Source organism: Pelobates fuscus, chromosome 11 (genome assembly GCF_036172605.1).
Source record: "Pelobates fuscus isolate aPelFus1 chromosome 11, aPelFus1.pri, whole genome shotgun sequence".
In the NCBI taxonomy this organism is placed as follows: Eukaryota; Metazoa; Chordata; class Amphibia; order Anura; family Pelobatidae; genus Pelobates; species Pelobates fuscus.
In genome coordinates this window covers 139,103,911-139,121,547 of record NC_086327.1, presented here as the reverse complement: position 1 = coordinate 139,121,547, position 17,637 = coordinate 139,103,911, and the positions used below count along the sequence as shown (strand labels likewise).

Below are 17,637 nucleotides of genomic sequence, written 5' to 3'. Positions count from 1 at the left end.
TCCACTGTGGTGCTGTACCTAGTGTGTAGAGCTTAAAATACAGTTTGACAACACAGCAATGTTTACTGATACTCGATGATTCATTGAAACACTCAAAAACAGCAATAAACATTTTCAGTTCGTGTTTAAACAAGTTCCAAGTGTTTATTTTTTTCTTTTAATGTTAATGGTCAATCTCATACTTGCCTATGTTTGTCAGTTATATTGATAGTTGAAAGGAAAGCTTGTGAATTGTCTTATCTGATTTCATTCATATTGTGCGTTTTGTAAAATCAGGTCACAGATACATTGCGTGGTAAAGGGAAGAAAGCCAAATTAACGCTGTTTTATACTCCACACAGTGATCGTGTATCATATTTTAAACACTGCTTAAAATTTTATCATGCATATACAAATATAAAGTAAATATTCAAAATTAATTTCACATTTAAAGGGACAATATAGTCACCAGGTCAGTATATTCAGTCCATGAAGGCTTTTTGCTATAAACACTGTCTTTTCAGAGAAAAAGCAGCGTTTACATTGTTCTATGAGGAGATGCTGATTGGTCAGAGCAGCATTTGGCTCAGCCCCCCTGTATGCCTCTTTGACTGAGATCATCAGCATTGACAATCTCAGCCAATCAAGTGCTTTCCTTTAGGAAGGCATTATGATTGGCTGAGATCCTCACTACTGAGGGTGTCAGCCAAGGAGATAGAGTAGGGGCAGAACCAGCACCAGCAGGCTGTAAAAAAAGGTAAGATTTTACTATATTTAGGAGGGCAGGGGGGCTAGATAGTGCTTTAACACTGTAGGGTCAGGAATATATGTTTGTGTTAGATTTAATAATGTTTGTGTTCCTGACCCTATAGTGTTACTTGTTACCTGTGCTTTCAGTTTGCTTACTCTGCCTTACATTTGGAATATTCTTTGAGTTCGTTTTGAATATTTACTTAGTAGTTAAAATCTAGATGGTGGGTTTGTGTGGTAGCTTTATTGCGTATAAGAAAAAAATTATACCAGAGGTTCCTGGCTGGTGCCAGAATGTGGACTCTTAACTGGTACCCAGTAGCGTACTAATGGGGGGCCAGGGGGTACGACACGCCCCGAGTGCCACTCACTAGGGGGGTGCCATGACTGCCAGTGTCATGAGTCACCCCCGCCGCCCCCATCAATTATTATAGTGGGGGCCGCGGCCGCATCTGCTACGGCCACACTATACTGCACTGATTGCAGTAATATGGAGGGGCAGGGGAAGGAGTTGGGATGATTTAGAATGCCACATATCTTTGTAGACTAGAGCATTAATTAATGCACGTCAACTTTCAAAACCTTTATTTTAATGGTTTTGGAATTTCCATAAATAAAGCAAATTTGTTATTTTATTCTGAAGTTATAAGTTGGAACTTCTGAAAATAAATAGCTATTGGTATCCATCGCTATCGCAACATCGCAACAATGCGGATTTTATTAATCTATTTGTGTGCTGCTATCCTTGGCATCGACTGCTGTCTGATCAGGTTTGTCCGGAGTGTCAGGGTGGTGGAGATATGGAACGCCACATTCTGCCGCGCAGATCTTCTGGGCTACGCAGCGTCTCTTAATTTGCAATAGTACGCCCGAGTCTCTTCTTTCAGTCCACCTGTCAAACTAAATGAGAATTCACCTTTTATCTGAATGAACACATACCACACCTGTAGCAGCACAGGCACTCATACACATTCATACTGGTCAATGTGTATCCACATTTATTGCAATAATTCATTTGTCAATATCTTTTGTTTATTTAAAAGACCTGCTAGAGCTCATTTTTATTTACCATAATGTATATAGTGGTTAGAGAGAAAAAGCTTTGTTATAGCTACATATCTCATGAAGCAGACTGATCTTAGAACAAGGACATTTGGAAAATGGATAATTATAGTACAACTGATTTTACATAACAAGTGCATGTAGGAACAGGAGTCTATAATGCCCCCGGCTCCCCAGCAATCCCCTACTGTGTTTCAGACAAATCAACGAATGGCTGGAAATGTGGCTACATTTACAAAAATCCAAACTGCAAATCCAAACTGTTATCATTGAGTTTTAATACATCTAAATTAAGTTAATTTGCAATGGTAGAACACTAGATTTTAATTCTGCTGTATAAAACCCATTTAAAGAAACACTCCACACAAATGTTTTTTACTCACTGGAGTGCTTTATGTGTGAAGAGTGTGTCTGCTTTTTAGTTTTTACAAAAAGTGCAGGTTTCAATAGAAATTGTCACTTTTATAAATTATCCTTGTCACACCTTCCCCTGACTGTCAATCAGACAGCCTTCCTGTTACTTCCTGGTTTGATGAGCTCAGGGAAGATAAACTCAAGAGGCAGCAATTGCCCAGAGCACCTGCCTTGCAAAGACTTTTCATAGAGCTGCATTTGGAAGTTTGTGATTGGACAGACACAGAAATACAGGGCGGGATAAAGAAGGGAAGGGCTTGCAAAGGCTGCAGACAATGATCTGAATGCATGTTTAATTGGTGGTATATAAATTAAATAAATATAATATTTTTTATTTTATTTTTTATTAGGGTAGGTGAGTGTCCCTTAAATATTAATTAGATGTAGGCTGGGGACATTTTTTTGAAAACAAAATAATGATTTATTTCTCTCAAAAATTCCCTGTTTCTTGCTGCTACCAATAAGCAAAGTGACCTGTGGACATCCTCACCTTGCACCTATTGGCAGTTTATATTCTGAGATAAAAGCACATCAAGGCAGATATTGTTACTATAGGCTTACCTCGGTCGAGTCTTTCCAATCTGTCATTTCATAAGGTAACTCCTCATCTTTTGTCCTGTTCTTCAGAGCTTGCATTGTCAACTCCAAAAATTCTTCATTGAGCATATCTAACATCTCTTCCTGCAGTAAAAAATTTAAATTAGTATATACCATATCAAATACACCCACCTGAAACAAAGCCATTTCATTTCTAAACTGCAGCTTTAATATATGGTCTGAAATTTGGAGGATACTCCACCGGATTTTTTTCACCTTATTAAATTACTATAACAATGCTACCATTGTTACCTATAGTTTACTACTGTAAGATTTTGTACTTCAAATGACATGTAGTTATTAATATTTTAGCTGATAGAATAGATACATTTGTCAAATATTTGAATTGTATGTAACATATAACTATTCGGCTCTACCACTCCCCACCCCGAGCTTGCCTCTCCTAGCTGTAGATTCCTTTAAATAACTGTGTATCTCTATCCCTTTTGTCCAATTCCCAATTTTACAGCGCTGCGGAATATGTTGGTGCTTTATAAATGCCAGTAATAAATAAATAAATAAATGTGTTGTGAGAACAAATACACTTACATGCAAACAATACAACAGGTCATGTTTGTGTAACTGCACTCACAGCTGTATCAGTTATATCCTTGTTTTGTTGTATCATATATTGTAACTGTAAAAAACACAGAATAACATCCCTCGTACAGGACTACGTGGGTGGTCTCACAACTCATGGAACAGTAATGAACAGTGATAATAAAGTGTCCAATACTTGTCAAAAGTGCAAAGTAAAAATAAACAAAACCTCCCCAACACCGGCATCCCATAAAGCGATGGCCAGGCGGCCAGCTAGTCAGACAAGCTGGTCCATCAAAGACTGCCCATGCAGAGAGTGCTGTTTCAACACTCAGAGGGTCCTAGTACCCTGAGCAGATCACAAACGTATCTAATGATGCACTTGTGCTAGACTTTCTCAGGACACTTTCCTGGTATCAAGAAAAGTTGGGACAGTGGGATAGAACCCTAAAAATGAGTCCTCCCACTCAAATTGATTCTGCCTGTCAGATAATTAAATCCTTATCTATAAGAACTTAGCATCTGACATTTTTGTCCATTTAGGGCGAACACATTATTTGTCTTTTCTGCTCACTACAGAGTCTTAGTTCTGCAATAGTCACTGACAGAATAATGGTAGAAGATAAGGCCCACTCACCATAAGTGAGGAAAGAGAATGTGAGCCAAAGAAAGGTTAGACATTCATACATTATGTACAGTGTTGCACATAACTGGCCACAAGGGCCACAACTGGTTCCTGAGTTTCTTTGATTTACAGCATAGCCATTACATTTTGGTTGATCTTTCACTGCCGAAAGAGACCTCCCTGGAAGGCTATGACAAAGATAGATCCACCAGTGTAGTTTTTGATAAGATTTTCATTGAGAAAATTCCAGAGTGGATGATAATTACTTCTAAACATGTAATCTAACAGATGTTTAAAAGGTTGAACTTACGAACTTGAGTCTTTATCCATCCTATACTACAATGTAACCAGGAAACATGACCTGATTTCAAGTATCTAAACAGACTAAACATAGGTTACTGATCATTATATAAACATATGATATTTACAGAGGACTGATTTATAGGGAAACTTCAATCACCATAACCACTACAGCGTGCGCTTGCAACCCCTGCAATGTAAGTAGTCAAACTTATTGTCAATTGTTTAACAACTTACCTGAGGTCTGTGGGGTACTCACCTCTTCTTACATTGAGAGTTGGAAGCTCCTGCACAGAGCTCTGTTACTTCTGCTGATCTAAGCCCTGCCTTGCAGAGTCAGCTGCATAAAGTCAGAAGATCGATCACGGCCAATGAGCCAAGTCCTGAGCCTTCAGGCTAAAGCAGAGAGCTTCCGGCTCTAAATGGAGGAGGTGACTGGCCCCTGACAGACTCCAGGTAAGTTGTCAAGTGTTTAGCAAACTGTTTGATTACTAACATTGTTTGAAATGTTCCTTTTACATTGGATGTTTCCAACAAACCTGGTGAGACAATGTATCCAGGCTACATGATCTCTGCTTTCCATTTGTTTTGTTTGTCCGTGGGATGTTCTCGGTGTCATCCCTTACTCCTAAAACTTCCAAATCCTTGTAAAACGGCAAACTGCAAAAAGATAAATCCAGATAAAGAGGTTTGAAATCACAAGCGACAATTAACCATGGGAATTATTTAACATTTTCACATCATTCAGAAATGTAAATTACAATATTGCCAGACATTAATTGAATCCCGCAGATATAAAATACAAATAAAAACCACTCCTTAGTAAATGGAAATGTGTACAAAAATATCATTTAAAAGAATCTCAAATACACTATCGCTCATTACAAAAACACTATCGCTCATTACAAATACACTATCGCTCATTACAAATACACTATCGCTCATTACAAATACACTATCGCTCAGTACAAATACACTATCGCCGATGACAAATACACTATCGCTCATTACAAATACACTATCGCTCAGTACAAATACACTACCGATAATTACAAATACACTATCGCTCATTACTAATACACTATCGCTCATTACAAATACACTATCGCTCATTACTAAAACAATATCGCTCATTACTAATACACTATCGCTCATTACAAATACACTACCGCTCATTACAAAAACACTATCGCTCATTACAAATACACTATCGCTCAGTACAAATACACTACCGATAATTACAAATACACTATCGCTCATTACTAATACACTATCGCTCATTACAAATACACTATCGCTCATTACTAATACAATATCGCTCATTACTAATACACTATCGCTCATTACAAATCCACTTCAGCTCATTACTAATACAATATCGCTCATTACAAATACACTATCGCTCATTACAAACACACTACCGCTCATTACAAATACACTACCGATAATTACAAATACACTATCGATCATTACAAAAACACTATCGCTCATTACAAATACACTACCGCTCATTACAAATACACTATCGCTCATTACTAATACACTATCGCTCATTACAAATACACTATCGCTCATTACAAATACACTACCGCTCATTACAAATACACTATCGCTCATTACTAATACACTATCGCTCATTACAAATACACTATCGCTCAGTACAAATACACTATCGCTCAGTACAAATACACTACCGATAATTACAAATACACTATCGCTCATTACTAATACACTATCGCTCATTACAAATACCCTATCGCTCATTACTAATACAATATCGCTCATTACAAATACACTATCGCTCATTACAAACACACTACCGCTCATTACAAATACACTACCGATAATTACAAATACACTATCGATCATTACAAAAACACTATCGCTCATTACAAATACACTACCGCTCATTACAAATACACTATTGTTCATTACAAATACAATATCGCTCATTACAAATACACTATCGCTAATTACAAAAACACTATCGCTCATTACAAATACACTATCGCTCATTACTAATACACTATCGCTCATTACAAATACACTATCGCTCATTACAAAAACACTATCGCTCATTACAAATACACTATCGCTCATTACAAATACACTATCGCTCAGTACAAATACACTACCGATAATTACAAATACACTATCGCTCATTACTAATACACTATCGCTCATTACAAATATACTATCGCTCATTACAAATATACTATCGCTCATTACAAATATACTATCGCTCATTACTAATACAATATCGCTCATTACAAATACACTATCGCTCATTACAAACACACTACCGCTCATTACAAATACACTACCGATAATTACAAATACACTATCGATCATTACAAAAACACTATCGCTCATTACAAATACACTACCGCTCATTACAAATACACTATTGTTCATTACAAATACAATATCGCTCATTACAAATACACTATCGCTAATTACAAAAACACTATCGCTCATTACAAATACAATATCGCTCATTACAAATACACTATTGTTCATTACAAATACAATATCGCTCATTACAAATACACTATCGCTAATTACAAAAACACTATCGCTCATTACAAATACACTACCGCTCATTACAAATACACTATCGCTCATTACTAATACACTATCGCTCATTACAAATACACTATAGCTCATTACAAAAACACTATAGCTCATTACAAATACACTATCGCTCATTACAAATACACTATCGCTCAGTACAAATACACTACCGATAATTACAAATACACTATCGCTCATTACTAATACACTATCGCTCATTACAAATACACTATCGCTCATTACTAATACAATATCGCTCATTACAAATACAATATCGCTCATTACAAATACACTATCGCTCATTACAAACACACTACCGCTCATTACAAACACACTACCGCTCATTACAAACACACTACCGATAATTACAAATACACTATCGATCATTACAAAAACACTATCGCTCATTACAAATACACTACCGCTCATTACAAATACACTATTGTTCATTACAAATACAATATCGCTCATTACAAATACACTATCGCTAATTACAAAAACACTATCGCTCATTACAAATACACTATTGCTCATTACAAATACACTATCGCTGATTACAAGTACACTATCGCTCATTACAAATACAATATCGCTCATTACAAATACAATACACTATCGTTCATTACAAATACAATATCGCTCATTACAAATCCACTATCGCTCATTACAAATACACTATCGCTCATTACAAATACACTATCGCTCATTACAAATAAACTACCGCTCATTACAAATACACTATTGTTCATTACAAATACACTATCGCTCATTACAAATACAATATCGCTCATTACAAATCCACTATCGCTCATTACAAAAACACTATCGCTCATTACAAATACACTATCGCTCATTACAAATACACTATCGCTCATTACAAATACAATATTGCTCATTACAAATCCACTATCGCTCTTTACAAAAACACTATCGCTCATTACAAATACTCTATCGCTAATTACAAATACACTATCGCTTATTACAAAAACACTATCGCTCATTACAAATACAATATCGCTCATTACAAAAACACTATCGCTCATTACAAATACACTATCGCTCATTACAAATACACTATCGCTCATTACAAATACAATATCGCTCATTACAAATCCACTGTCGCTCATTACAAAAACACTATCGCTCATTACAAATACAATATCGCTCATTACAAATCCACTATCGCTCATTACAAAAACACTATCGCTCATTACAAATACACTATCGCTAATTACAAAAACACTATCGCTCATTACAAATACAATATCGCTCATTACAAAAACACTATCACTCATTACAAATACAATATCGCTCATTACAAAAACACTATCGCCGATGACAAATACACTACCGCTCATTACAAATACACTATCGCTGATTACAAATACACTATCGCTCATTACAAAAACACTATCGCTCATTACAAATACACTATCACTCATTACAAATCCACTATCGCTCATTACAAAAACACTATCGCTCATTACAAATACACTATCGCTAATTACAAAAACAATATCGCTCATTACAAATACAATATCGCTCATTACAAAAACACTATCGCTCATTACAAATACACTATCGCTCATTACAAATACAATATCGCTCATTACAAAAACACTATCGCTCATTACAAATACAATATCGCTCATTACAAAAACACTATCGCTCATTACAAATACAATATCGCTCATTACAAAAACACTATCGCTCATTACAAAAACACTATCGCTCATTACAAAAACACTATCGCCGATGACAAACACACTATCGCTGATTACAAATACAATATCGCTCATTACAAATACAATATCGCTCATTACAAAAACACTATCGCTCATTACAAATACAATATCGCTCATTACAAAAACACTATTGCTAATTACAAAAACACTATCGCTCATTACAAATACATTATCGCTCATTACAAAAACAATACACTATCGTTCATTACAAATACAATATCGCTCATTACAAAAACACTATCGCTCATTACAAATACAATATCGCTCATTACAAAAACACTATCGCTCATTACAAAAACAATATCGCTCATTACAAAAACACTATCGCTCATTACAAATACACTATCGCTCATTACAAATACACTATCGCTCATTACAAATACACTATCGCTCATTACAAATACACTATCGCTCATTACAAAAACAATACACTATCGTTCATTACAAATACAATATCGCTCATTACAAAAACACTATCACTCATTACAAAAACAATATCGCTCATTACAAATACAATATCGCTCATTACAAATACACTATCGCTAATTACAAATACACTATCGCTCATTACAAATACAATATCGCTCATTACAAATACAATATCGCTCATTACAAAAACACTATCGCTCATTACAAAAACACTATCGCTCATTACAAAAACACTATCGCCGATGACAAACACACTATCGCTGATTACAAATACACTATCGCTCATTACAAATACAGTATCGCTCAGTACAAATACACTATCGCTGATTACAAATACACTATCGCTCAGTACAAATACACTATCGCTGATTACAAATACACTATCGATAATTACAAATACACTATCGCTCATTACAAAAACACTAACGCTAATTACAAATACACTATCGCTCATTACAAAAACACTATCGCCGATGACAAACACACTATCGCTGATTACAAATACACTATCGCTCATGACGCTCTTGTAGCAGATTATTTCTTACAATTTGCTCATTTTGGTTGTTTCCCTAATATCTATATCAATGCAGCTCTTTTGCACACAAGAGTACAGTCACAGGTCAATGGATATAGTGGTGTGGATTCTGATATTTAATTGTATTTTTCGCACCTCACAATTGCATATTTGGTAAATATGGGGATAAGTAAACATAACATGAAGAAGCCTAGGAAGAGACAGATCCCTTTTGATACATATCGGGGATGTTAGGCTGGAGAGCGTGTTTACCTTCTGGAGCTGTGTGGAAGTAATCTGTGAATATATAGAAGATCGCCAAAGGCTGTTTGTTCAGGGGAATGCTCTAAAGATTCATATTTGTCATCATCCTGTTAAAGTCAAAAAGGAATGAAAATCACGTTTAAAGCAGGAAATGCTCGGCCCTTTAACCCTGAGACACAGTGGGGTTTATTGAAGTGAGGATAAGGCATTGGCCCAGCATTGCGTTCCAGTAGAATCTGTGTCTCCCCTAAATTAGCAGCAATCCTAAACTATCCCTAATTCACAAACAGCATGGGGCCCCAATATTTGGTCCCAAACCAGGGTGTTAAAACAAAAACCACGGCTCTAACACATCAAAGACAACTTTAAACAGTTTCATTTTTATAAACACGCCATAGCTATTTAAACGTGAAGTGTTTAACAATGTGACTAGGTAGGAGTTTTACACCTGAGATGTTGCAAAGTATTGGACTACTAATCCTATCATCCTGGCACTAGTACCTAGCTGAGGATAAAGTTGTCTGAACTGATCTATCCATTCCCAGCACACATTTCATGATATTCTTACTGGATTTTCCTGCAACGTTTGACTTTTAATCCTTTGTTTGTTCCAGGAATAGAAGAAAGCTTTAGCTAAACCTTCAATCGCTCTGTTGATACATTTTAGGAATTCGGGATTACCAGATTCTGTGTTAAACCCTGGAGGAGAGAGAAAGCATCAATAACTTGGGATAATTCAACCCGGACATCTCTTATTAATTATCAAAGTTTTTACCCAATTACTTTTATTAAAGGATCACTATAGTGCCAGGAAAACAAACTCATTTTCCTGGCACTATAGTGCCCTGAGGGTGCCCCCACCCTCAGGGTCCGACTCCTTCTGGGCTGGATGCAGAGGAAGGGGTTAAACACTTACCTTTCTCCAGCGCCGGGCTTCCTCGGTGCTCGGGACTCTCCTCCTCCTTTGGATGTCATCGGCTAAATGCGCATGCGCGCGCATTCAGTCCGTCCATAGGAAAGCATTCTCAATGCTTTCCTATGGACGCTGGCCTCTTCTCACTGTGAAAATCACAGTGAGAAGCGCAGAAGCGCCTCTAGCGGCTGTCAATGAGAGAGCCACCAGAGGCTCTAGATCCTGCAAATTCCATATTTTTGATTTGCCCATTTTTTATCCTTGGAGCCTTGATAGACTTGGGCTTGGAATGATTGTGAGAATTATGGGACTGAGATGGACTGTTAATCAGATCATGCATAAAGTAGTATATCATGTATAATACAGTTGGAAATAACATTAAAAATCAATATTTGGAATTCATTAGGATCAAAATGTCATTTACTCAAATAGATTAAACCACCGAGGACCCGTTCATTAACAGGACTATACAACAGACAGTCCATCGAGTCTGAGGAAATGGGATCTCACCTGTAGCAGAATAAAACAGTTAGCACAATAACGATGGGAATTGTTTGTCAGAGAGTTGTTTTTATCAGTTTCAGTAGATCCATTTAGAATAGGTCTGGGTGTTTTTTGGCAATGCTATAATAAGTAATATATAGGATTTTGACAGATCATTTATCCAATCACTTTTCATTGTCCCCTCACTCCCCATTGCTTGGTTTGTGAGTTACATTGAAAGCATCACACAATGCTGGTGACGTCATACCTGCTTTGATCCACGCAATGGCATGAACCAACACCACAACCAGGTCACCGGCATTTTCTAAGCGTGTCACTGGTACGAATAACACTTTGTTACTTGTGTCGTAATAAGAATCTCCTATTTGCAGGTCTTCCCGTTCCTCCCAAGCGCTCCTTCTAGGAATGGTCTCTGCTACTAACAGCTGCAATGGCTTCTTGATGCAGCTGTGACACAAGAGATTCAGGATGGTGCAGCCAAAACGATAAACAATCAGCTGACGTGGTGATAGTGTGTTCATATCTGCCGGAACGACGATTCCAGTGGTCACCAGCGGTGGGGTGCTTTTCAATTCTTTCTCTATAAAACATACACACAAACACCTTTAACACCCCAAATAATCTGCCTCATTACTGCAAACTCATCATTAATAAACCCTTTTCAGGGCCAAAACCCCAATTAGACAGATATATCCCTTACCTGTTCTCAGCAATAGCTCCGGATTCCTTACCTCCATGTTATAATAAACATTGGTAATAACAAGACACAAGTAAACACAGGGCATCATCCAATGAATATGGTCACTCGACAAACATAATAACCACCAGATATAGATTAAGAGCAGTAATTGGGATTCAGTCCCACTTGGATAAAGGAACACTCAGGGGCCTATTCTCTAAAAGTCAATTTGTGGAACATTGACAACAGAACCGTACATTTATTTTGAACAGGAAAAATATTCCAAAACAGATATTTTAAGAGTTCTGTTATATCGGACTAGAATGTATGATTCATTTGTTGATAGTTGACAATTGGCAGTTTTTATTAATATGCCCAACAGCTGATGATAAAACGTGTTATGTTGTATAGGTACCCCGCTGCTGAGCCTGGTTTCGTAACGCTTCCTTTATCTCCTCCAAGGTCCTAGTAAGTGGACTGGCCGCTATGAGCTTCTTCAGATTTGCCTCTTTGTAAAGTGTCGTCATAAAAAGCAGAGGCTGTAGCGCTGGAGGAAAAAGAGAGTATTGGTCAGGTAGGGGGCGGTGGATATTAACACTTTGTACATGGCATGGATGTGATGAAGATACAGGGCTCTTTCTGGCTGAAATTAATGTGAGTGAGGATGAAGGGCTTGCTGTGGTGCAGTGACTACAGGTGGGGTTGAGGGGATTATAGAAGTGTTGTGACGAGACTGGGGCTGGGGATGATGAGGTAATTACAGAGATGTATGTGAGGTGTAACGTGATGGAGATTAAAAGGGAAAGGGTGATATTATGGTTTGGTGAGGTGGTCTTTGAGAACTTGTGTTATGGTGAGGTTAAGGAGATGGGGATTAAAAGGGAAAGGGTGATATTATGGTTTGGTGAGATGGTCTTTGAGAACTTGTGTTATGGTGAGGTTAAGGAGATGGGTTGATGTGCTGCACAGTTGATGGTAGACTTGTGAACAGCGACTATTTTTGATTCTTCAGAATTGATATGGTTCTGATTTTCAAATTTTTTCAGTTCTGAAGAATCTCAGTTGAAAATATATTGGCTTGACCTAAACTTTCGGTTTGATTAAAACAATTTTAGAGCAATGTGAAAATTGTTGCAGTAGCCCTAAAATAAAGACAAATAAGGTGTCTATAGCGTCCTTTGAAAAAAAAAAACAATAAAAAAGAAAACTGTAAATGATTTTGTATTAAGCTGCAGCAGCATCTGTGGGTGGCAAAACTGTTGTGGTTCTTCTGAACTGATACAATTTGAGAATTTCAAAAGAAAATCAACTAAAATTCTACCAAAATTTGATTCTGGACAATTCTGAATCTCCATGTCTAGTTGATGTGGAGATGGGAGCTATGAGGAGATTAGATAATGTGTGATGCAATTACGAAATAAATTGATTGGGTCAATGGAGAGATTAAGGGAGTCAAGGTGGGGGAGAGGGCAGAGATTGAATTTAGGAGTCTCCTGCTGGAGTTTTGCCAAAGGTCTCTCTAAGTTGAGAGCCATCTCTGACCAAATCCCTCTCTCTGAATCTCACTCTATTAAATATGTTTGTCTGAAATGTCTCCTCCTCTATGTTATGATGTTTCAGAAAGCTAGATGTGTATTGGACCATCTCTCTCTCAATAAATATCACTTTTACGTATAATGAACATAGATCTTTTATATTCTAGTATTAGTTCTATTGGTTTGCATACTTTCCAAAGAGAGTCCATTGCCGAGGTTTATAAACGGGTTCTTGTTGACTCCAGTCGTCTAGAAGATAACATTAAGTACACATTGAAAAACACTGTGAGTCTTAGTTTTAATACCAGTTCAATCCATTGAGATGAAAAGAAAATGGTAGGTCATTTGAAACATAAAGGCTTTCAGAGTTAATTGAAATAATGAATGAGATAATAAAAGTACCGATATAGGAGTAATATCCGTAAAACATGTCCTAAAAGGGCACTCTGAGCAACATACATAACTATTACAGATTGCTGCTTACACTGTACATTAAAGGACAACTGTCATCAAAATGTATAAACCCTAAACAAAGGGCACCAGACATCGGTGTGCAATCAACACACGTAAATAGTTCATACCATATAAAAACCCATAATCAGTAAATGTTCAAAGGGTTTTAAATGGTATGTACCATTCACTTGTGTTATTTACCCACTGATTAAGGGTTTTAAATGGTATGTACTATTCACTTGTGTTATTTACCCACTGATTAAGGGTTTTAAATGGTATGTACTCTTCACTTGTGTTATTTACCCACTGATTAAGGGTTTTAAATGGTATGTACTATTCACTTGTGTTATTTACCCACTGATTAAGGGTTTTAAATGGTATGTACTATTCACTTGTGTTATTTACCCACTGATTAAGGGTTTTAAATGGTATGTACTCTTCACTTGTGTTATTTACCTACTGATTAAGGGTTTTAAATGGTATGTACTATTCACTTGTGTTATTTACCCACTGATTAAGGGTTTTAAATGGTATGTACTATTCACTTGTGTTATTTACCCACTGATTAAGGGTTTTAAATGGTATGTACTATTCACTTGTGTTATTTACCCACTGATTAAGGGTTTTTATATGGTATGTACTATTCACTTGTGTTATTTACACACTGATTAAGGGTTTTAAATGGTATGTACTCTTCATTTGTGTTATTTACCCACTGATTAAGGGTTTTTATATGGTATGTACTATTCACTTGTGTTATTTACACACTGATTAAGGGTTTTAAATGGTATGTACTCTTCACTTGTGTTATTTACCCACTGATTAAGGGTTTTAAATGGTATGTACTCCTCACTTGTGTTATTTACCCACTGATTAAGGGTTTTAAATGGAATGTACTATTCACTTGTGTTATTTACCCACTGATTAAGGGTTTTTATATGGTATGTACTATTCACTTGTGTTATTTACCCACTGATTAAGGGTTTTAAATGGTATGTACTATTCACTTGTGTTATTTACCCACTGATTAAGGGTTTTAAATGGTATGTACTCTTCACTTGTGTTATTTACCCACTGATTAAGGGTTTTAAATGGTATGTACTATTCACTTGTGTTATTTACCCACTGATTAAGGGTTTTAAATGGTATGTACTATTCACTTGTGTTATTTACCCACTGATTAAGGGTTTTATATGGTATGTACTCTTCACTTGTGTTATTTACCCACTGATTAAGTGTTTTAAATGGTATGTACTATTCACTTGTGTTATTTACACACTGATTAAGGGTTTTAAATGGTATGTACTCTTCACTTGTGTTATTTACCCACTGATTAAGGGTTTTAAATGGTATGTACTATTCACTTGTGTTATTTACCCACTGATTAAGGGTTTTAAATGGTATGTACTATTCACTTGTGTTATTTACCCACTGATTAAGGGTTTTAAATGGTATGTACTATTCACTTGTGTTATTTACCCCCTTATTAAGGGTTTTTAAATGGTATGTACTATTCACTTGTGTTATTTACCCACTGATTAAGGGTTTTATATGGTATGTACTATTCACTTGTGTTATTTACCCACTGATAAAGGGTTTTAAATGGTATGTACTATTCACTTGTGTTATTTACCCACTGATTAAGGGTTTTAAATGGTATGTACTATTCACTTGTGTTATTTACCCACTGATTAAGGGTTTTAAATGGTATGTACTATTCACTTGTGTTATTTACCCACTGATTAAGGGTTTTAAATGGTATGTACTATTCACTTGTGTTATTTACCCACTGATTAAGGGTTTTAAATGGTATGTACTATTCACTTGTGTTATTTACCCACTTATTAAGGGTTTTTATATGGTATGTACTATTCACTTGTGTTATTTACCCACTTATTAAGGGTTTGAAATGGTATGTACTATTCACTTGTGTTATTTACCCACTGATTAAGGGTTTTAAATGGTATGTACTATTCACTTGTGTTATTTACCCACTGATTAAGGGTTTTAAATGGTATGTACTATTCACTTGTGTTATTTACCCACTGATTAAGGGTTTTTAAATGGTATGTACTATTCACTTGTGTTATTTACCCCCTTATTGAGGGGTTTTAAATGATATGTACTATTCACTTGTGTTATTTACCCACTGATTAAGGGTTTTAAATGGTATGTACTATTCACTTGTGTTATTTACCCACTGATTAAGGGTTTAAATGGTATGTACTATTCACTTGTGTTATTTACCCACTGATTAAGGGTTTTAAATGGTATGTACTATTCACTTGTGTTTTTACCCACTGATTAAGGGTTTTAAATGGTATGTACAATTCACTTGTGTTATTTACCCACTGATTAAGGGTTTTAAATGGTATGTACTATTCACTTGTGTTATTTACCCACTGATTAAGGGTTTTATATGGTATGTACTCTTCACTTGTGTTATTTACCCACTGATTAAGGGTTTTAAATGGTATGTACTATTCACTTGTGTTATTTACACACTGATTAAGGGTTTTAAATGGTATGTACTATTCACTTGTGTTATTTACCCACTGATTAAGGGTTTTAAATGGTATGTACTATTCACTTGTGTTATTTACCCACTGATTAAGGGTTTTATATGGTATGTACTCTTCACTTGTGTTATTTACCCCCTTATTAAGGGTTTTAAATGGTATGTACTATTCACTTGTGTTATTTACACACTGATTAAGGGTTTTAAATGGTATGTACTATTCACTTGTGTTATTTACCCACTGATTAAGGGTTTTAAATGGTATGTACTATTCACTTGTGTTATTTACCCCCTTATTGAGGGTTTTTAAATGGTATGTACTATTCACTTGTGTTTTTTACCCACTGATTAAGGGTTTTAAATGGTATGTACTATTCACTTGTGTTATTTACCCACTGATTAAGGGTTTTAAATGGTATGTACTATTCACTTGTGTTATTTACCCACTGATTAAGGGTTTTAAATGGTATGTACTATTCACTTGTGTTATTTACCCACTGATTAAGGGTTTTAAATGGTATGTACTATTCACTTGTGTTATTTACCCACTGATTAAGTGTTTTAAATGGTATGTACTATTCACTTGTGTTATTTACACACTGATTAAGGGTTTTAAATGGTATGTACTCTTCACTTGTGTTATTTACCCACTGATTAAGGGTTTTAAATGGTATGTACTATTCACTTGTGTTATTTACCCACTGATTAAGGGTTTTAAATGGTATGTACTATTCACTTGTGTTATTTACCCACTGATTAAGGGTTTTAAATGGTATGTACTATTCACTTGTGTTTTTTACCCACTGATTAAGGGTTTTAAATGGTATGTACTATTCACTTGTGTTATTTACCCACTTATTAAGGGTTTTAAATGGTAAGTACTATTCACTTGTGTTATTTACCCCCTTATTGAGGGTTTTTAAATGGTATGTACTATTCACTTGTGTTTTTTACCCACTGATTAAGGGTTTTAAATGGTATGTACTATTCACTTGTGTTATTTACCCACTGATTAAGGGTTTTAAATGGTATGTACTATTCACTTGTGTTATTTACCCACTGATTAAGGGTTTTAAATGGTATGTACTATTCACTTGTGTTATTTACCCACTGATTAAGGGTTTTAAATGGTATGTACTATTCACTTGTGTTTTTTACCCACTGATTAAGGGTTTTAAATGGTATGTACTATTCACTTGTGTTATTTACCCACTGATTAAGGGTTTTAAATGGTATGTACTA

At 35.8% G+C, this 17,637-nt stretch overlaps 1 protein-coding gene across 1 annotated transcript; it reads right to left on the bottom strand.

Annotated features, from left to right (window-relative positions):
• Window positions 1-1,449: 1,449 nt before the first annotated feature.
• On the bottom strand, window positions 1,450-13,669 carry LOC134577039 (uncharacterized). Its single transcript, XM_063435682.1, has 8 exons — window positions 13,616-13,669; window positions 12,305-12,436; window positions 11,458-11,790; window positions 10,362-10,492; window positions 9,803-9,900; window positions 4,807-4,927; window positions 2,767-2,886; window positions 1,450-1,629 (listed from the first exon to the last, which is right to left on the bottom strand). Exons 2-8 carry the CDS (start codon window positions 12,414-12,416, stop codon window positions 1,450-1,452), a joined length of 1,095 nt encoding a protein of 364 aa, XP_063291752.1. The 5' UTR covers window positions 12,417-12,436; window positions 13,616-13,669.
• Window positions 13,670-17,637: the final 3,968 nt, after the last annotated feature.